The sequence below is a fragment of the Brachyistius frenatus genome, unplaced genomic scaffold (genome assembly GCF_029030835.1).
Source record: "Brachyistius frenatus isolate BFR_SWC_R1_liver_20210118 unplaced genomic scaffold, ASM2903083v1 Contig_62, whole genome shotgun sequence".
In the NCBI taxonomy this organism is placed as follows: domain Eukaryota; kingdom Metazoa; phylum Chordata; class Actinopteri; family Embiotocidae; genus Brachyistius; species Brachyistius frenatus.
The window spans coordinates 1,598,340-1,620,553 of record NW_027210661.1 but is presented as its reverse complement, the minus strand read 5'-3'; the positions used below and the strand labels follow the sequence as shown (position 1 = coordinate 1,620,553).

Sequence of the window (22,214 nt, the reverse complement as noted above, 5' to 3'; positions counted from 1 at the left end):
AATGTGTCAGTGTTTTTAGCTCTGTGTTACTCCAAAACATGTCTGACTCCAAACATGTCCTCTGACAAATGATGCTGACATCATCAGCACCATTTTGGTGCTGCATCAAATCAAATTGAAATTCAGATCCACCAGTGTGCTGTCTTCGTGTTGTATCATGATGTCTGACTGCTAAAATTCAACACAAAGATATGTTGTTGGAAAAAAAGGTATTTCTGCTTCATACAGACACACAAGTTGAGGTTTTTTTCTCTGAATAATATTTTATTTTACATGAACAAAACTGGTACCTTAGAAAGAATATTATTTTAGCAAAAAATGTATTATGTTAATAATTTTATTTGGATTTATGGATCAGTATTTAACAGGGTACCCTCATAGAATGAAATATGTAGGTAGTAACGTGTATGACTTGCGTTGGTTCATGCATGCAAAAATCTAAAAATCTATGTGCAACACAGCAAAAAACAAAACCAAAAACCAAAAACAGAACCTCCTCACACACCATGCATCCCTATATTGTTTCACTCTGTTGCATAAAGCAAACCAACACAATTTTAAGATTTCACAACATTATAGCACAGTGAAATGGCATTCATACACAACATTTAAACGTCGTCACAGCATTAAAGTCACAACAACAAAAGAATAATTCTCACAGTGCATGTTGCAACAGCAGTAATTAAAAGCAGGAGGCTGTTAAAAGAACATTCACAATCATCACCAGGTAGTTTAGAAATCAGTGGGGTGAGGCGGCGTCCAATGGTCATGCAATACAGTGGCATCATGGTCTGGACTTCTACAGGAGTTAAGTCCAACTTGATATTAAAATGTTTTCTGAGCTCAAAGCTGGTTTGGAATAGATGACAAATCTATCTGATGATTATTGTTAAACGTCCAAGAAGGCAGGTTCAACTTCACATTACCCCTTCAACTTTACAACAAAAGGACTGTTGTTACTTTGCTTTCTACAACAGATTCCTTTTTTTTAAATGAGCACAGACAATATGTATTACATTTTCACATTCATGTAGCTTTTCCTTGTACTAGCAGTCTGTGCTGCAAGTGAAACAATAGTAAAAGGTTGATTATGTCTATCAAGTAACACATCATCTGGTCTATCTTTAAAAAAAAAAAAAAAAGGCTGACTAGCGCTGTAATTAAGACAATCAGGAACCCCAAGAAAAAAGTAGTATGAATGAATGAACATGAAGTCCTCAAAATTTCAGACCATGCACCAGTATGTACCACACACAACTTCTCAAGTACCAGTCCCCATTGCAGATACCAACCATTTCTGACTGCACCAGGACAACGTTAGCATTACGTCTGACACGACGTGACATCACCCTGCGTGTGCTAAGCACAGGCAAATTTGATTTCTAAAATATCCAAATGATTACCAACTGCATTTGTTTGATGTGTTCTTGTAATTGCATTTGTCTGTAATACTACATTAAATTAAATGGCGATTTTTGGGGCAAATTAATGATACTCCCATCAGCCTCAGCTGTACTTTGTGTTTAGTGCTGAAGAGCAAATGGGGGCATTGTTTAACACTGTACCTGCTAAACATCAGCACCGTAGCATTGTCAGTCTGAGCATGTCAGCATGCTGACATTTAGCTCAAAGCTATGCTAAAGTAAAGCCTCACAGGGACTGCTTGTGTGGCTACAGGCATGCATGTTTAGACATGATCAACTACGCTGGAGTAAGGCCTGGCAATGGTAAAACTAATAATTATTGTGCCAATATGAACTTGTTAGTGGCAGAATAGTGACATCACCTCTTTTTGGATCAGACTCACCTGTCGCTGCTGACGGATACATTATAGGTCTGGTCGGGTGAAATAGATCCGCAGGCCATTGACCCCAGTGATGACAGGACAATAAACTGTACTAGCAGCACATCTTCATGTTGATTGTGACCTGCAGCTCGTGTCAGAGATGCTGCAGATCTGCAGAATCCGTAAACAGAGTAACTGTCTTAAAGAGGAGCTGATTGGATTGACTAAGAGAGGAAATAGAATACATTCATGCATATTGTTCGTCCATGTATCTTGACCCAAGTGCGTGTACTCAGATTTTTTGAATAATTTCCACGAATTACTCAAAAAAAAATCTGAATGATATGGTTTGATGTGTTCCTTAGTGCTCAGTCACAGTGCTATTTGTTTTATGGCACAACTCTCCTTGCAACATTGAAACAGCTTCCATGAGTCAATGGAAGATGAAGTGCAATAATTTTTTCCAAAGTCATTTGAGAAGGAAACTTTGTAACAGCCATGTGTAGAAGATTCCCATTGTCACAGATACTTGTTAGTCCTTGTGCCTTAAAATGCTGAGTGCAGGAATCCTGAATTCAAATGTTAAGTTTCATTTCTGAGATTTGCTCCAACGTTTTTCAGACAGGATGGCCTCGCAGCCTCCAGTCCTTCTGTTGGTCATAGAGGTGAACCGGAGTACATGTTGGCCAGTGGAACTGTCACGTCGGGAGGGTTGCGCTGTATGACATTGTCAAGGGGTAAAGAAAGAGCGCAGTGTGCTGTCGTCTTCACAGCTCCTTTGGTGAAGTGGCAGCTCAGCAGAGAGAAAAGGTGGTGAAACACAGACTTGCGGCAGATGATGAAGACCCATGGATCCACGATGGGGTTGAGGGCGTAGAAGCGGAAAGCCGTCAGGTTCTCCGTGTCACCGCAAAATGGATGAATGGCATTGATGAAGCCTGCAATCTGAAAAAGGAGAGGGTCAAGTGAAATACAGTGTTTGCAATTCTTTGGTTACAAATGTAAAGCCTAGAAAATAGTAGAGCGCCGCATCTCCAACAAGACCAGGATCAAGATCAGTTGTGATCCTGAGTACTGATGGTTTGCTATCCCAGGTCACATAACTACAACGAAAAGCAGCAGTTAATCACTTATGTTGCAGCAACACTTGTCACTGCAGTGTTTTACCTTTCATTTTGTAGAGCAGGTTTGAGAAGCATAAAGGTTTTATTTTTCAGCAGGAGCATGCAGTTTCATGTCTAGCCCAGCAACGGGTTTGTCCCAACATCCTTGCTGTCACCTCATCATCTGTGCTCAGACCGTACAACTAATCTTGAATAGTACCATCATGTTTTCAATTTCTCTACTCTCACGGAAAAGCTTTTCTTCCTTTTATGTATTTCTCTCAATGAAAACCTTTGTGTTCTCCACTTGGCTTCAATTTTGCTCTGGTATTTATGATACGCTCACGCTAACTTGGACTTCTTTGCTGTCTGATATCGGTCATTTTGTGATTTTCTTCCTAAGATTAGGATTTATTTGAGAAATTTGACATGTGAAGTAGTCATTGTAATGGTGTTTGAATGAGAATGAAAACAAACAAACTGATACCCATTGCTTTTAGCTCTGGAAAATTACATTAGTCATTAGTTTATTTATTTTAAAGACCAAATAAATGATTAATCACTAATAGTCACAAGTAACGTGTTGACTGGAAGTTTTGGTTGCACAAAATGAAGTATTCTGTCTGCTGAATGGAGCCAAAACAAACCTGATCAAAGTCTAAGTAACAGCAAATACGACGGCACTTTGGTGTTGAAGCCAGATGAGAACATGACTGCATGTTCAGTATCAGTGTCAATTGAGACTCTGGTTGATTTGGTTATCCGTCTACGATAAAACACTTTCGGTGTTAGGACACCTTTGAGTTTCATAACTACAAAGTGTCGTGAAAACAAACCCACACAGCATTACATGACAAAACCACAACTTTTTTGTGCATTGACCTTTAAGATTAGACAGATCGCAGACAAACAGAAGCAGCAGCCGGCCCAGAGAGCGTCTTTATCACCTTTCCTCCGTCAACAAATCTCCATTTCCTCCATGAAATATCCAACAAACAGTGGCCTAATTAATGGCTTGTGCTGATTGAGTGCTTTTGTGCATTGGTGTAAATGTTTCCATGTTGCTAGGGCCTGGACTGAAAACTAATAAGAGACAAAGTTAGAGGGGTCAGAGGGAGCAAGTCCAGAGCCGGATCGGACTAAAGTACCTGTGGGACCAGATACAGGCCACATGTCCTCTACACACTCATCAAGCGGCTGAATTCACACGGATGTGATTATCATCATAATGTTCTACACATACACCAAAGAGAGGGACAAAGAGAGAGAGGAAGAGGAAGACCAAAAACAATTATCTTTTGATTTGATCTTGGACGATGTTGAGCTCTGTGGCATAACAACGTCAAAACCTGAGAACAGAGCCATCATCTTGTATATGTCAGCAGCGATCACAGTTCAGAGTCAAACAAAACAATCTCTAGATGTTCTCTACTTTTTAGGAAGTAATGTTGTTGAAAATGTGTGAACTTTCTTGAATTGCACAATTGATGTTGTTGGATTCTCACTGATTTCACAAGGACGAGTAATGTATTTATAGATTATATCATTACACAAAATACACAGTCAGAACTGACATTTACGCACATCAAAGATGACGTGTGATCAGCTTCCTTTACTTTAAGATAACATGTTTCTCAAACACAAGAGGGATGATGTGTCCAACGAGACGGTCTGTCAGTCTGAAAGTAAAATACTGGCTGTACTTGTCCAGATAATTAGCCAACTGGCTGCAGGACAGGTGGGTGAGGAGAGGTGGGTGAGATAGGAGAAGTGGGTGAGGAGAGGTGTGTGAGGTAGGAGAGGTGGGTGAGGAGAGGGGTGAGGTAGGAGAGGTGTGTGAGGTAGGAGAGGTGGGTGAGGAGAGGGGTGAGGTAGGAGAGGTGGATGAGGAGAGGGGTGAGGTAGGAGAGGTGGGTGAGGAGAGGTGGTTGAGGAGAGGGGTGTGAGGTAGGAGAGGTGGTTGAGGAGAGGGGTGAGGTAGGAGAGGTGGGTGAGGCAGGCAGGACACAATAAGAAAATTATTAGGTGAGTGACACATGCTGCGTTCAAATGGAACTCGTCAGCTCGTGGTTACAACACTGGAGGTCATGTGCACCGCATGCTTGGCGTTCAAGTGGTTAAGTTGTAAAAACATCGTTGCTAGGCAACGGCATCGTGGACGGTGTCCAGAAGCCCCACAGGCTAACAATTTAGTAAGCTAACAGGCAGGTGACATAATGCAGGAAATGCGAAGGCACAGAGGGAAAAAGGTGAGGCCTTTTCCTCAGACGTAGGCTGTTATCAAGTTATGAAGTGGGAGGTGCTGCAAGGAGGAAACCATAGAAAGGTAGGAAAGCCAGAAACCATATTCGTTTTCTAATCTGAGGATTGTGTTTTTTTACATTTGCTGCGCTCCGATGGGGTCGGGTTTACCGTGTACACGAGAAGAGTCCATAGGAACGCCCCTCTTGAGGTATTCATGACGTCGGAACTAGAAATTTCCGGTGAGCACCGAGTTCACGAGTTGTGACGTGTTTGCTGAGGTTTACGGAACTGGCAGAGGCGACAGAAGTTCAATTTGTGTTGAATTTTTAGCGAACATATTGTAATTTTAATCATGTATAATTTATCATCATATCTTAAATAATGCGTCTGAGGAAAATGTTGATGTTCCAACAGTGTCATCTTCTTCCTCTGTCAATATGTCTTTGCATTTCCTGTGGGTTCAAGATGCCGTCCATGTTGCCATTGCTTAGCAGTGGTGTTCTCATGACTTAACCACTTCAATGACGTACCGTGAGCACGACTTCCCATGTTGTACCCACAAGCGCATGACTTCTGTTTGAATGCAGCATTAATTATTATGAAACACACGTTTATCAAATGTTTACCTCTCTTTGCTTTGGCTGCAGAACAGTTTCAGCCACAGCTTTTAAAATTTTGTAACATCAAATCCCTGTGGAGGAGGTAGTTTGTGTGGTGCAGCCCCATTTTAGATGAATGATTTGTACATTTAAGGTATATGTAGGCTAACTTAAAAAGCATTGGTGCAGATTTATCAGCACAATACAAGAGGAATTGGATAAAAAAAAAAAAATTTAAAGTCTCAGAAAAAAGCAACAACAATTTGTTATTTAAGTTCATACTTAAAGTTAAAATGAATCACACCTACTGGCATAAAACACACTAACAAACAGTGACAAATGTGTCTTCTGCTCAGCGCTAAGTTATCGCCATCTTAATTCATCATGCACAGCTACCAGAAACATTTCAAGCAGACATGCTTCATCATACTCTCTGCCATCATCCTTGCTGTCTTACTCCACATTACCACCCTCGCTCCTGCTTCTGTTCCTGCATGCCACCCTGCCTCTTATGGTCCTCTCGGCAGACCTTAAGCCCTGCCGAGAGGGACACAAATCACGAGCCGTCCTCTCCGAGCACAGCAGGCTGTGGGGCCAAAACCGATGACATGTCAGCTCTCCTTAAACAGGAGCATATTAATGTATCAGTGTGTGGTTAAGGAGCAGACCAGAGACGGTGCACTGCTGAGGAGGATCAGAGGGATTATTCAGGAGAACAGAATCGTGCAGATGAAGAAGCTTTGACATGCATTCACACTTGCACTCTATAAACAGATGCAGCTTGGAAATGTTTTGGCATTTTTAACTTACAGAAAGAAACAATTATCAAAATAGTTGCAGATTATATTTCTGTAGGCCAACTGATCAACTAACTAATTGTTTCAGGTCTAAATATTGACTTGGTACTCGAATATCTTGATGACTGAGAATCTTGGCATACCTGGACCCAGTTCATTTGGTGTAAATGAGTCCATCCTATCAGAGACACATAAGATGCTATTTGTGGCTGATGATTGCTGCATCTTTCAGGAAACAGACCACATAATGGATGTTCATTATTTTCCATCTCATGGTCCTGGTGGACTCTTCCTAAGTCTCTCTTCCTGATCCTGTTTCACTGTGGGCTCATTACACAGGGATGAGAGGAAGCAGGGCACAGGGAGATTACTGGCCTTTCAGAGAAGACTGTTGACAGCAGTAAGGATAGAGAGAGAGAGAGAGAGAGAGAGAGACATGCTGCAGTGCTTATGAGACTCTCAAGAGGAGTTTCCTTTGGTAAATGAGCTTAATTGCTCTCCTTCTTATAGAAAATAGAGAAGCTCAATATCAATCATATGTCTGAAAATTTGTTTTGTCCAAATTGAGAAAGCAAGCCATCAACACTATATCTTCTTTCAGGTTGATATGATGTAACATTTTGTTATTTACATGTCCCACAGACATGGATAAGTTTATAAATGTATAAGTCCAATATTAGCTATTTTAGATCCATGACCTATGTGGAGAGATATCTGTCTCTTTAGTTGCTAAAAGCTCCACTATGTTCACCAGCTAGTTGCTAACTTTGCGTTACTTTGTCAGCATTTGATGCAGGTATTGTACAGTCCATCAGAGCTTTTCCACAGAAAACAGCAGCCTGTATCCCGAAACAATGTATGAGTTCTAAAGGCTTCCCTACATGTATCATATTTTATTTTATTTTACTGCTATTTTATTGCTTTCTATTGTTCTATTATTATCTATTGCTGACTGTATGCTGCTGTAGTGTGGCAAAAACAACTTGACTGGTTTACCGAGGTATATAACCACAAAGCGATAATTCTAGTGAAACACAAGGGGAATTTTCACTGCTCCACATCTGCCTTCACTGTGGAAAGTTATAGTGGAGGTGTTGTCTGACCTTTAAATAGATGAAAACAGAAAGTGGAAGAATGAGTGGGTGTTCGCTGATAAGAGCAATTACATGCATCTTGTGCATTTGGTCAGGTTAGTCAGTATTTTTCTCCATGTTTTGTTTGGTGACTTTTTTCACAGACAACACATTCCTAGGACATCACTATTAAGATGTTCATTTACATCAGAACACATCCTAAAAATGGATCTGTGTTCTGTTTCAGGGGCAAGAAAACAATGTCAGTTTCTGTCTTCAGACAAGTTTCATCAGGGGAATTACAGTGCCTGAAAGTCTGATAGTGAGTTTCCTCTTTAAGAAGTCCCAAAGGTTGCAATGAGTTATCTGGAGCCATTAGATATTTTACCCGCACGGTGTATATTGGACTTCAGTGAGAAAACTATTCCACACAACAATTGTCACTCTGACAATCAATCTATTCAATTATCTTTGAAGACAAAGAGACCACATTGCAACGTAACAAAAACATTTTACAATGTTGTCTTATGCATCATTCTAAGTGTGTGAAAATATTGTATAATAAATATAACATATACTGGTTATATCAAGAGAATCTGAAAATATCCCACTTCTCCCTCCAGATTAATGTTAAAGAAATTGGCGAAAACTAAAACTGTTTCTGTGGACTTGCCGATGAGTAAACTGTCTACTCTGTGGGAGTTGCTTGTTGGTTGGCTTACCAACTGAAAAAAGAAACTGCTGAAGAAAAAAAACTGAAAAAACATACAGAGGAAGTGGAACCAATTGTGAAACATCAACTTGTGCCTTTGACAATATAGAATATGAAGTGGGCTGATATGTGTTAACATGTGAAAGATGACAAGTTGTCGCTGGTTATGTTGCAAAATCTTGAAGCTGTTGTGACAGACTGTAGTTCCTCTTCATCAAAGATAAAGCTTCCCTGTTCCTGCCCTGTTCCTGTCTGATGTTGCTGATGTTTGGAGGTGAATTGTTGAAAAGTTCATACCTGCACTTCCAAATTCAGAGCCACATTATATTTTCAAAGTTGTTGGCGAGAGGAGAAGATTGTATTTGACAGATTTCAATTTTTGTGTGCTAAAAAAAAAGTAATGATTGAAAGCTGTTTGAGAGGTGAAGTTGAACAGTGTGATTACTGTTGACTTATACATGTGTTTATTTTCACTTTGAGAACCAACTCAAGATACATTTTCTCAATTGTAAATGACGTGTGACACATATCCTTTCACAGTGAGCCTCCTGGATGTCAGCAATGTGCCTCTTTCCTCATTTCCAGCCACATTCACGCTGAATCATTTAAATTGAAGACAGCTGCATATAACTGAACGTTATAAACTGCATCTTAAATTTTTTTTGGGCCCTGAACAACATCCACTTGAAATAATTCTGTTGATCTAAAACATGCCCCCTATTTTTGTAGGTGTATCTCTCATTTCTGTCAGTTATGACATTAACTTCGGAGCTCTGGGGATGTGTTAACATCGGTGACAACATTGTTAGTGAGGCAGCAACACAAAGAGTCAGACAACCAGGTGGGCTGTAAAAAAAAGACCTACTTTAACTCTACATAGAAATAGAATTTCCTCTAAACCGCTGTGTAGTTGGTCAAACTTCAGCCAGCTTTGCAAAATCAAATATGTATTTAGACCTATATCAGGTCAAGCGACCTTTCCAAAAGTCTTGTATTGCCGGTCATTTTGGACTCTGTTCCAGCAACGTAAACTTATTGCTCTTCCTCAGAAATGGTTTATTATCACAACATACAGTTATGATAACTCAAAATGTTTTCTAATATTTTGTGGTAAAAATGTCAATGTAAATTCTGACCACCATACAGAGTGTCAAGGTGTATAAAGGTATAGACTGCAGCTGTAATCTGATGTTTACTACATTCAGTTTCATTATGTTTAAATATTTTATTTTAATGTACACATCTAAACAGTGCACTGAACGCACAACCATTTAAAAACAAGTTTCTGAAAGCAGTACGTCAGTCATCTAAACTCATTCACTACAATTAGTGCTTACTAATTACTATTGCTCATTCTTTTCATATTTTTGGTACATTCCAGATACTTGTCTTTAACATTTAAGCAGAGGTACCTGAATACATACTGTACTATGATCACAACAACAAGCCGTACATTAGACACAGATGTCGACGCCCACTGCAGGCCCTCGGTTTTGGCTTTCCTAGACTCAAAACAAACCACAGCCAATAAATCTGTCATTAATCCTTGCGGTGTGTGGATGTTTTTCTTTTGTTTTGGGATTTATTAAACGACCATGAAACGACACACCTCAATGAGCTAATATGAAGGCTCTACAGCACATCAGAAGCATTGCAACATCCCCCGGCTGAGTAATGCCAACTTAGTAACTCCACCTATTGCACATGGTGCAGATTTAAATATTACACATAAAACTAACACAATTAAATTGTTTCTGCATTCATTCATTCATTGTATAATTCATTTCCTCTTTACGCAGCTAATGTGAATAAAGAACAACCACCAAGTACTTCCATTAAGACAAGTGAGTGTGAGAAGTGACGGCTAATAAGTACAAATGCAGCTCTGCTTGTATGCTCATTTAGATCTTTAATTATCTTGGCTAATTTTTGTATTCATTGGTCTCTCTGTCTGGAGAGTTGTTACTTCCTGTCAACATCCAACTGGGAGTTTTTCCACTTAAGCTGCTGCGATCATAAATCCGAGTGCCGTGCCGGCTGCTGGGAGGGCATCGGCTGGGTACCAGCAGCAAAGGGGAATTTAAGGCAATCTCTCAAACTGTCGATAATAACAAGGTTGGACACTTGGATTAGGACTTCCATCAGTGGTTAGACACTGAATAACTGGCACCTAAATTAGACTGTAAAGCTTTCTGAGACAAATTTTGAAAATAGGTAAAATGTCATTTTTAGACAACTGGTTGTTGCACAGATTAACCAAATAAGATCTAATGTGAATTGGTGAGGATTAGAGGTGTTGTTTTTACCTTCAGAAAAAGCCAGGCTACGGTGCCTGTTTCCAGTCTTTATTTTAAGGCTGCTGGCTGTAAGTTCCTGTTTAGCACAAACACAAAAAGGGGCATTTGTCTATTCATCTTCTGCAACTCTGGGCAAGAAAGCAAATATGCTAAATGTTCAACTCTTCCTTTAAAGATTTTGCATATGTCTAATCAATTCAGTTTCAGTTTCAGTGGTCCGTATCTTATGTAAAAATGAAACAAACAAACAAAACAAAATATAAACAAAAATAAAACTATTTTCCAATTTAAATAAAAGCTTGTCTTCATCCACAGCATCCAGTTTCAAGATTGAGTGGTACAAATTGTTACAAATACAATCGTTTTTTTTCCGTTTTAACTTTGGGAAAACATACCTTTGATTGATACCATTGATTGTTTTCATTATTACAAGACCTCATCAGTCTTTAAGAGGCACACTTCTGTTCATCAAGATCAACCAGTGTGTTTATTCCAAATAAATATCCTTTATTTTTGTTCCATTTCAAGTTCCTAATTCCATAACTGAGCGGCATGTATCTAAACATATAAAGTGACTTAAAATGGATTTGGTAAATAATAAATTTTTCAGCATCCATGTTTCTGAATGTATTTTTAGGACAATGAGGGAGTCTCTGGGAGCAGAAAAGAGTGGCCAAAACTTCTTCCCATCAGATATTTCACTTTCTGGGCAACTTCCAGGGTTCACTGGTCCCCAAGATCCCAAACCACAAAATCTGCACTGATGCCTGGTTGCAATTATCTTGTTAGATTTGTTGAGTCCCTGTTGTCTGCATACTCTGGCTGAGAACCTCTTTGAATGCAGAAATTGTTTCATGTGTAGCAGTAAAATATTTTGGAAAGATCAAAAAAGATTTAATTCAAAATTAACACACAAAAAAAAAAAAAACTAAAGCAATGACTAACCCTAAAAAGTCCTGTTTCCTCTTGTTTTAACATGCAGGAATAATCAATTGTTTAATAAGAAAAACTGAATTTCATGCTGAGTTGTCACACAATCAGTTGGACCAGCTTTTGTTTACCCCGCTGAATCACAACAGTGTGACGGCTCACATCTTCAAAGCGAATGCTATGAATCAGAATTTATCTGACGCCAGCTAACGTCAACTTCATGGAACAAGAAAAGGGATGCTCAAGACCGCATTAAAACCCAGATAATCTCCTCACTTTCTGTGGTCAGTGATTCTGTTGAAACTGATTTAATTTGGTGTATGAAAGCATGTTGCTGGATTCGTTTTTTCATGCAGATGATTGTTCTTGGTTGCAGTGAGCATTGTGATTTTATTGAACCAGAGACTCAACTGTTTCCCTTTTTCATGTGTCGCTCAGCACAAAAACAGAAGATCACCACATTCAGAACCTGTTTGAATTGTTTTACATCGATCTGGACCTATGCGACCTGGCCAGCAAAAGTACAGGTTGAAACACTTGGCCACTTGTGTCCGATCACGGGCAGGTCGCATTGAAATAGCCAAATGGAAACTGTTTGATGTGAGGGTGTCATATTTCACTGCTGCGTCCCAGCAGAGCTTTATAAGTTCATGTATCTATCAACACCGCTGGCCAGGTGCCGTGTCAAACAAGAGTCTTACTGTTTCTTTCTGTACGCAGAAGATGTTATTAATAATTTAACATTAAGCATGGATTGGGATAGCCGGTTCAAGTTTAAATCGGCTTCACAGCTGGGAAAATACCCAGATTCATTAAGCTCTGAAGTGAATAAAACACTGAGAAAAACTTTTCTATGCAACATTTTACTTTTTTTTTTTTTTTATTAGCAAAGAGCAATGAAAATATAAAGGGAAAAAGCTTCTCGTTTTTAGATTACTGTTGCTGGATTTGCTAAACTGACAGACATCAACGACACAAACATCAGCTAACTAACATAACAGCCCTCTTATCATCATTTCTGGCTGCTCTTGGCCAAAAATGGACTGCATGCTATGCTCAGCACCATGGGTTGGTGCTGAATAAGTCTTCCACTGCCGGACCTACTGTATGTCCACTGCGCTGTGCCGCAGCTGGTTAACTGTCTGGCTTCACTTATATTATTCTGACTTGGTTGTATTTCTCGAAACCAACGAGAATCATCTTGGGTGGCGCTAAACTGATTGGATTGAAGGTTTTTGTTTCACAGAGAGCTTAGTCAGAGAAAATCCCTTCTACTGAGGCTACACAAACGTGTTTTCACATTATGGGTGACAAGCGATTCTGATTAATTGAGGGCACTTTTGTTAATCTGCACACATCACAATCTTCAAGGAACTGTTTTAGTGTTTAAAAGAAAGGTCCTTTCATTTAGCATCACGTTGTTTGTGTCTGTGTTCTGTCATTTTTCTTTACTCTACACTACTGACAACAAACATCAACCACAAAGCTCTCCTGTAGCTCAAGTAATTGTGTTGCAATGAAGACAAAAGCATTTGTCGTATCAGCAGGAAATCTCCCTTTGAGTAACAGCTGAAGGCACGACACCGCACATCAGTCATAGTTGGTATTTCTCATGTCTACAGTCTGACAAATCATTTCAAATTTGCCCGAAGTGTGCAACAGAAGTAAAAATAAGCTCACATCAGAAAATGTGGGTCAGGCAATCACTAAAAACAACACATTTGAAGGAGGACTACCTATACGTATCTCCAGTAAGAGTTACTCCAAACAATAACTGCTGACAGACAATCACAGTGGCTTCACTTAAAGCGTGACTAACTAAAGTCTGCAGGCAGCTATTGATTGGAGAAGACAGATTTATCCTGGGCCATTCTCTTCATTTCCTAATGACGATTTTTTTTATTTGATCAATATAATAGATGTGGGTCGTAAAGCTGGTGGAGAAGTCGATTCTACAAGGAAAGTCAAATCTGATCGAGCCTGACAAAAAGAACAAAAGGACCTAAATTAAATATACAACATACAAGAGTAATTCATGAATTGTGTCCACATTTTGAACAAGATTGGTTAAAACTATAATGAAGTCTTCACCTACAGTCTACTTTTGTCTGGAAAAACTATGCAGGTGTGTTTTTATCCTCACTTCCTCAATTCTATAAAAACATCTTTAACGCAGCTTAATGACAGTGTGCCTCTAAAAACAAAACAAAACAAAACTCTTAAAAGGTTGTTTAAAAGAATGTTGTAAAAACAATGCACAAAAGTGTTTTTTTTTTTAATCTATTCATTGTGAAGCTGACTTCTGATATAAACTATTAAAATTACATTTAAGCTCATCCAAAAAAGGAAAAATGTTCCCGCACATAATCTTTGCAAACTTTGGATGTTTTGTTGTCACTTCTGGGCTTCTGTTCAAAGATGTTTGTCAGGGTGTGAATGCACACCAAAGAAATATCTGGGGTATTAGTTCATCATCAGTTCATCATTCATGACAGAAGTCAATAATGACAACGTAAATCATTCATAAACCCACAATGGGCACTCGATGCAATAAAGTTACTGCAACCATCATAAATATTTTCACTGCACATTTAATGGTCCTGTAATTTCAAGGATTGTTGTGAGTTCAACGGCGCAGCGGAACAGTTGAATTTGATAGTATTTATTTCACTATGTGCCCCCCAGTTTTACCACCAAAGTAATGCTTTCAATATAGCTGCAGAGAAATATGTGGTTTACGCAATTTGTCTGAAAGTATTCAGAGATCATTCAAGGGACAGAGTATAAAAATGCATTACACAGGAAATGACTAATCCAAAAAAGAGCTACGGTCACCGTCTTCACTTCTGGATTTGAGACAAAAGTGATTGTGTGTGTACGACTGGTGTCGCTCATAGTGACATACCCACAGAGCACTATCACCACTCAGCACTCAGCAGTCAGCCTCAGCTTTGGTCTAAAGAATTCAGTGAATAGAACAATGACATTTATTTCCGTTAGGCACTGAGCACATATTTATAAAATATCCATCTACCATCATAGTTCTCATATTGACAGATTCTGGACAATCCCCCCTCCACAATTGTTAAAAATGATCTGTACTGCAAGCATTTTATGATGAAATAATGTGAAGCACATTACAATTCTGATGGAAATATTTAGTACTTTTTATTTATGTAATGACTAATTAAACAAAATCTGCAAATATTGTCATATCAAATGAAGGAAGATCAGGAAAGCCAAGACTGTTCTGAAGAAAAACCCAAGCTGTAGCATGCGTGGCTACTTATTATAATGACAACAATAACATCTTCTAGTGAGATTACACTGAAAACAGCCTGCAGTTAGAGTTTACTGGTCTGTCGATTTATGTGTTGTCAATATTCAAATGCATTTAGGGTCTGTATTTCACTAATTTCCCTCTAAAAGAAAAATCTATATATATATATATATATAAAATCTCATTTTTATTGATTATTAATCTTTGAATGTTAGTTAATAGGAGTAATGATTTTGTGTAGTTCACAGGGTTGTGTGTGTGAAATCACAGGTCAGTCACAAGTCAGTGTGATATCCGTGGGTCACTCAAACATGACATGACCCTTTGTGTTGCTACATAGGAAAACAGCAGCTGATGAGCAGAAGCGTGCATTATAGTGAATATGGGTCATGAAAGATATGACTTGCGGGTGACTCATCAATAGAAACAATGAGATCCGAATGCCTGACAATTTCACTTCAGTTGCTCTCATGAGATCACTCGGTTTGTCAAGACCCTTGATTTTTAATAAACCTACATTGCGTCAGACTCCGAAGACTCTGTTTGATTATGACGACTGCAAGTGATGTGAAGGGATCAGTTGGGCCCCGGCGAAGAATCTCCACCACACAAATTCCAGAGCAGCAGTGTGGGGCAGATTTAATATCTAATAATAAAAGGCTTCCATTAGTGTAGATTCCACATGTGAGCCTTAGTCAGCAGACCAGTATTGAATCCTGTGTGAGAGGTAAGATGACAGGGAGTGCAACAAAGATCCAAAAACTGAATTCCCCCTCATTGCATTCAAAGTGGTATGTGCATCAGAAGAGCAGCTGTAATGAGGTTAACACTAAAGTCTTCACTCAGTGCTGTTGCAACAAAGTCCTTCTCCAGACCCTGAGGTCATTAGAGTCCAACGTGGGGACTTTTAAAGAAAGAGAGCACAGTGCAACCAAAATGCACTTTTTGGTGACACAGTCAGATTTTAAAATTAAATTTAGGTGACTATAACCAGTAACCCAGGATTTTTCAGTTCAGTTCAAAGTATATTTACTGTAACTATAAATAGACTGCAGGTGAATCGCGATTGCTGCTGGGTTAAGTAGCGGTGTTGACAAAAGGTTTGGGATCTTTGACAAAGAAAATAAAATCTCAAGCGGTCCATTGGAGCACAGCACGTTCCGTGATTTTGGAAAAAAAAAAAAAAAAAGATTGGAAATACCCAACTGCTTCCAATAGCTCTGAGCAAGCTGGGAAAGAGAGATGATGATCTGAAAGAAGATGAGTAACAGCAAGCTGACACATTTACAGTCACAGGGCATCATGCCTCTAAGAGTCAGTGCAGAACCTCATAAATCTGGGTTGTCTGACAGATGGGGCAAAAGGTTCTTAAAATGCTATGTGAAACAGCAAAAGGTTGTGTTGTTTAAAGACACAACACTTAACTCTTCACCTGTTCATGAACTCAGACCAAAGAAAGACCAGTTAATGGAACCATACAAGGACAAATTCTAGAAGAGATTCTGCTTGTAAAATAACTACATAATTTAGATAAATGTATGTTTCCCTGCAGGGCTTTAAGCATACAACTAAATACCCATTGCAAGAGTTCCAAAGCAGCCAGGAGCTATAAGGTCCCCAAACAGGCCCAGTCTTGCAGAATGAGCCTGAATACTATTGAAAGTATGTAGAGCGACAGCATGATAGCTTTCCTTGGACACTCCCCACATCCAACTGCATGGCCAAAGGGGATCTTAGGTGATTCAAGGTTTTCTAGAAAATTTAGAAATATCGGTTGAACTCTTTGGGAGCATTACATTTGGCTAATGTGACTTCTTAGTCTACCTTGTGAGTACCGAACAGGACACCTTGCTGTGTCATCATGAAGAGTTGGCAAGTAAACGTAAAAGACACTTTGAATCTGTTGACAGCTGCTCCAACACGTATCATCGGTATGCTGTGTATGCAGAAATAGGGTGTCAAAAAAATGTGTTACTGATCATGTTTAAACAAATTGGCAATTTTATTCAGGATGAGTAACTAACTGAAAACAGATGTCCTTTTCAGCTGCGACTTGTGGCTGGATATCAGGTATTATTTTTTCTGATTAATCCAATATGAAGATGATAAATTGTAAAAGCAGAAGAGGATGTTTTTAAAATCTGTTCAAGATGTTTTAAGAAGAAGCATGCATAAAGGTCATACGGCCTGTTTCTAATCATGTGGAAATCATTCTGTTCCCAGAAGGCTGGCTTATACCTGTGCTCTTCATCTACTGAATGATGCATCTAAGGAATTGGAACATCAATGATTGCGGTGCAGAGAGACTCATTTCCGGATCATGGAGGAGCAAGGAGAGGAGGGGGCATTATTTAGCAGGATGGAAAGCACCCTTTGTGGCGTCAGCGTAAGCCACTGCGACCTTCGCATGAGTTTTAGGCGTCGGATGAATCCACACGGCATGGGAGTGGCACAATTTAAGAAGTAAAGAGACACATGGTGTGACAGAGTTGAAGATGACAGCCAGCTTTGTCTGCCAAACTGTTCTTGTGCCCACGCGCCACGGTGCGGCCATTAAAGGATATGAAACAATGACTTGAATTTTATCTACCAACTCTGGTGGCCGTTTCAGAGATGGAAATTCTACGAAGATGGAACCGGTGGAAAATAGCCTTCAGGGGACGGACACTTAATCCCGAATTTAACATTACACCAATCCCCAAACACATTTATCTCACGTTCATGGACACATTTACTCCTATTACAGTAGTCAGAAGGCTGTAGGCTTGCTAACGCCCGTTTTTCATTACCTGTACTTTTACCCTGGTTTGTCCTCACATTTTACTCGGTTTGAGCCACACAAGCAAACGTGGACAACACATTGTATCAATGAAGATCCTCAAGGTAATAAGATACAGATATTAAACCCTGTAATGTGTCAATAAAGTGTGTGGGCGCTGAAAAACACAGCCTCGGGGTTCACACAAAGTTTATCAAGAGGTGAGCAGCTGTGGAAAAGATTTTTTAATGGCAGAGGCACAAAATGTCAAAACGAGGGTAAAGAGAGATGTAGGGAACTGATCGGAGATAGAAAACAGAGCAGCAGAGGTCATCGTGCCAGTATGAGCTTTGAGTTACTCACAAGAAAAACATTCATGTGGTAATGATCTGTTTATGTGCTTATGTTAACTTTCAATCATTCCACATCATTAGAGGCAAATCTTGAGATTGCTGGTTTCATCCACCCAATTGTATGATTGATTGCAAGCAGACCAAAACTAAAAAACAAAATCATATGAAACACAAGTACCAAATACTGTTTTAGCAATATCAGTTCAAATGTTTTATCCTCTTGAGTGTGTGTATACAATTGCCATTTGGGTGTAAGAATACATAATGTTGTGTTTGCACTGGTAGAAGAGGCTTTAACTCCTGACCTGCAGCTGGAGATGGATTTTTGTATCTGTGTTTCAAAATGTTTAACAAGCAGTAACCATATTTTCCATCTGGCAATAAATTTATAAAAACGTGTCAATAGTCACACCTAGAACAAACCAATCAAGGCCGTGTTTCCAGCTGCATCAAACAGAATAGCTGATAACATTCATCACACCAACTTGAAATGCTTCAGGGGGTTTTATCTTTTCCAGCTGTCGGGTGTAATTGCACAGAATGTACGTAGGTTTAAATCATTAGGAAGTGATATATAACACCAGCAGTGTGACATGCCTGGGAAGCTGATTCAGGTAACAGTGAACAGGACAAACATGCACAGCCAATGGAAGTCCACCACACACACCACCTCCGAACCACCACATTTGAACCTTCACCTCTAAACAATGAAGAACTGAAGAAACAACCACACCTCAGAAATGTACAGAGAAAATATTGCCTCATTTGTTTTTGTGCAGAAAAGCAACTTAGGAAGTACAGGATTGTGAAACTTGATCTGTAATTACAAAATGTGTTATTTTTTCTGACCCGACAAATATTCATCTTCTCTGCCGAACTTAGATTATAAAAGGAAGTGCTCATTAACCAGTGCCAGCGCCTCCTCTCAGCCACATCTACCAGTGCAGGTCCTGCCGATGAAGGCACACTGCAGCCCATTGTTCAGAGAAGAAAACATTTTCCTCCAAAATATATTCAGTTACATAAAACAGCTTTAGGTAATGAAGACTAACTAGAAACACATGCTGGAGGGTTTGTTTTGCCTCATTGTTGTCATGTATCCAAGAATCAATGACTTAAAGCAGCTTCTATGTTTTATGTGAAGGAGAAATCTCCCAAGCACTAATTAACTTCAAATTATTTTCATTGCAATGAACTGAATCAGATGGTTTTTTTTGCCAACATCTGTTGTGCTGCAGGCAAACTAACCAGTGTTAATCATGAGTTCACGTCTGTTTGGAAACATGTCATGTCTGCTCAGTTCCACCTTCACACACCTCATCACAACAGTTTTAGCTCTTGTGGTTAAAACCATAAGGACATGAGTTGTGTGCAAAGTGAAAACACACACACACGGACACCTGCTGAGATAATAGATGAAGCTGTTATTCCTTAATGAAAGGGTCTTGAATTATTCAGGATGATATAGAAAAGGGATCAGACTTTTAACTTGATCTTGACTTATTATATAAATTAAGAATATAAATAAAGTAAATCTAATATCAAGTTGCATTTTAAATAATCAAACCATTTTAGAAACAAAGTAGAAGTTTCAAAATAAACACTTTAGCCTTTTCCACTTATTTCACACGGGTCTGGCTTTGTTTCCTACAAGTTTTCTAATTTTGAAGTTGAAACATAAACTGCCCACAGTACTGTACGATTCGAAGAGACATATGTTGGCCAGTGGGGACGTTGGAGTTTCCTGAAGTGTTAGTCAGTGCGATGAGAAGTATATACAGTCATCTCTGTTCATTCACCATGGGCGCTCTCAGCCACAACTCAGGGCTAGTGTCACTGCATGCACCGTAGGTTAGTCAAACCTTTGGGCCAAGAGTTACCACAAACCACCAAAAAAACACAATACTTCCTGTAAACTACTCGTTCATCAGACTCAGAAAAAAAACACCTCATAAACATGTTGAAGCAAGAAGATCTTTGTAGCATTTAACTCACATTCATCACATCCTACAACTGGTTTTTATTTCCCAGACTGGATGTTCCTCGGGACATTCGGACAATGTTTACATGTCACAAACTGCAGGCTGCTTCGCCGCTGACTTCTGCCACAGGTGCTTTGCCGTCTGGGAAAGGCTGGGTCAGACCAGTCCACCAGGGTTGTCAGGTTAGGCACACTCCTCTCTAGCAGGGACAGATGTGGAGCTAATGCTCAACACAAACACACAGGCAGTGACAGTTTGCCATACGTGGCGACGGCCACTCTCTCAGACACACCTTTTATAGGTCGGAGCCAAGAGAGCAAAGCGCAGCCGTTAAGGAGACTTCAGCAGGGACACAAACACATACCGCAGCAACAAAAACATCATCGGTCGCCATGCCAGCTGAGCTTTCTATGTACATAATGATTACAAATTTCATTCTATTAAGGGGTCAGGAGACTCTCTAATGCCGATCCTGGAAACTCTATCATCTAACTGGCCGAGTGCAAATAGAAGAGTTAATTATAACAAGTAAAGCCACTTGAAAAATACCTTTTTCTGTTTTCTTTTCAGTTCAAACTTTGTTTAACCTCTTTTGATTTTACAGAGGATGGTTCATGTTTCAACAGCTAAAATGACACATCAGAGTGTCTTTTCTTTAGAAGAGTGAGATGTGATACATTCATAAGATGCTGACTTATCATGACTCGGTGCTAAAAGTGGAAGTGTAAACTTTTCAGAGAAGTTCATCAATCTGAGAGACATTCGAACAGATGCACTGAGGGAAGGTAAAATATGTACTCACAGTCAGCGGCAGGGAGCAGACTACAAAGATGACAGTGATGAGTGCCAGCAGCACCAGATGATCCATCTCCTCTTCGCCCTGACCGAACCAGGCCAGGCTCATCCTCCTCCTTCTCCCCGTCGACAAGGCCGAGCCACGGCGCATTATCTGGCTCCGGTGCATTTGGCAAAGGCTGACAATCACTGAACCGTTGCACACAAACACGGCAAAGATCAGCATTGCCATGAGCGAGGAGTAGGACAGAGAGAAGGCCAGCACCAAGTTGGCCTGGTCATCCCCTGTCGCATCCATATCAATGAAGCACCATGTCCCAGGGCAATACGGTCTGAATTTGCCATAACCGCTGTACGGCAGGAGGCAGAAGGCCAAAGAAAAGAGGTAAATAAAGAAAAGCGTGAACTTGGCAAAACTGCGGCGGATGTGTACAGAGTAAAAGTAAGGGTGGCTGATGGCCAGGCAGCGTTCCACGGCCATGGCGCACAGGATGAGCGTAGGTGCCAGCCCAAAGAAACTCATGGCGAAGCCAAAGAGGTTGCACAGTCCTTCATTGCCCAGACTTATCAGGGACATGTTGCGGGCGTAGCAGATGAACACAGGTGGGCTGAGGAGGCAGGTGCCCAGCAGGTCTGTGAGGGCCAGGCCGGTCACCAGGATGCAGAAGACAGAGGACCTGGAGCGATGCTCCTTCTGGTGCACTCCAAGGATGAAGAGCGCCAGGAGGTTTCCCACCACACCGGCCAAAAACATGATGATGCTTGTTGTTGGCTTGCCATCCCGACCGACAACGCAGGGGGTGATGTGACATGATTCATTTGAATCAATGCTATTGTTCATGTTTATCATACTGAGAAGAAATATGCCTGCTCAGTGAGGAATTAATGAGTTCCCAGAAAACAAGAGGAAATCTTGCCCTCTTGATACCACCATTTGGCCACCCAAAAGACAGGGATGTATGGAAAGACCCATAATGCTGCATTGAAATATAACATGATCTGTAGCCTCTCTTCTGGCAGACACTTCGGAAATCTTTCTGCGGAATAACAACAAGAAAAAAAAACATCTCAGCGCTCATGTCTCCTTTCCTAATCACAGAAACATAAAAATCTCATTTCACCAAGGTGACATGCATCATGTTAATGCTTTTCTTCATAGTGTTTGGTCTCAGTGAAACTCCAAACGATGCTGTCATCTGAACTTTTAGTGACTAATAATCACTCACCTTTCGCTGAATCTGCCAGAAAGCAGCAGCGACTGAAACTATTCAGAAGTTACTACTTCTTCTTCTGCTTGTACTTCTTTTCCTCGTTGTAAAAACATTGCAGGTGCCAACGCTCGGGTACGGAGTCTAAAGCTGCCGCTGCCGGTAAACGTGCCGACGGACACACGCTGAACTCTCAGACACACAGGAAACCCGTCTGAGCTCCGCATCTCCTCCGCTAACTTTCTCTCTGCGTCTCTCCGAGCACCTCCCAGTGTGTTTCAGATCGATGTGTAGTCC

At 40.1% G+C, this 22,214-nt stretch overlaps 1 protein-coding gene across 2 annotated transcripts; it reads right to left on the bottom strand.

Moving 5' to 3' along the window:
* Nucleotides 1–1,550: 1,550 nt before the first annotated feature.
* Nucleotides 1,551–22,172, bottom strand: ptgir (prostaglandin I2 receptor). 2 transcript variants are annotated; one of them, XM_069706395.1, is made up of 3 exons: nt 21,936–22,172; nt 20,717–21,746; nt 1,551–2,731 (listed from the first exon to the last, which is right to left on the bottom strand). In XM_069706395.1, the coding sequence occupies exons 2-3, from the start codon at nt 21,557–21,559 to the stop codon at nt 2,444–2,446; spliced, it is 1,131 nt and encodes a 376-aa protein (XP_069562496.1). In that variant the 5' UTR covers nt 21,560–21,746; nt 21,936–22,172; the 3' UTR covers nt 1,551–2,443. The 2 variants fall into 2 exon arrangements, with proteins under 2 accessions (XP_069562496.1, XP_069562497.1); XM_069706396.1 differs by lacking the exon at nt 21,936–22,172 and having other exon boundaries at nt 20,717–21,827.
* Between the last annotated feature and the right edge of the window lie 42 nt (nt 22,173–22,214).

What these genes read in the sequence shown, in the direction of transcription:
- ptgir (XM_069706395.1), bottom strand. Translation starts at nt 21,559, where the DNA reads ATGATAAACATGAACAATAGCATTGATTCAAATGAATCATGTCACATC. An exon ending in TCTGCTCCCTGCCGCTGACT is followed by an intron (nt 2,732 to 20,716) that starts GTGAGTACATAT and finishes CTCCTTTTTCAG; the next exon opens with ATTGCAGGCTTCATCAATGC.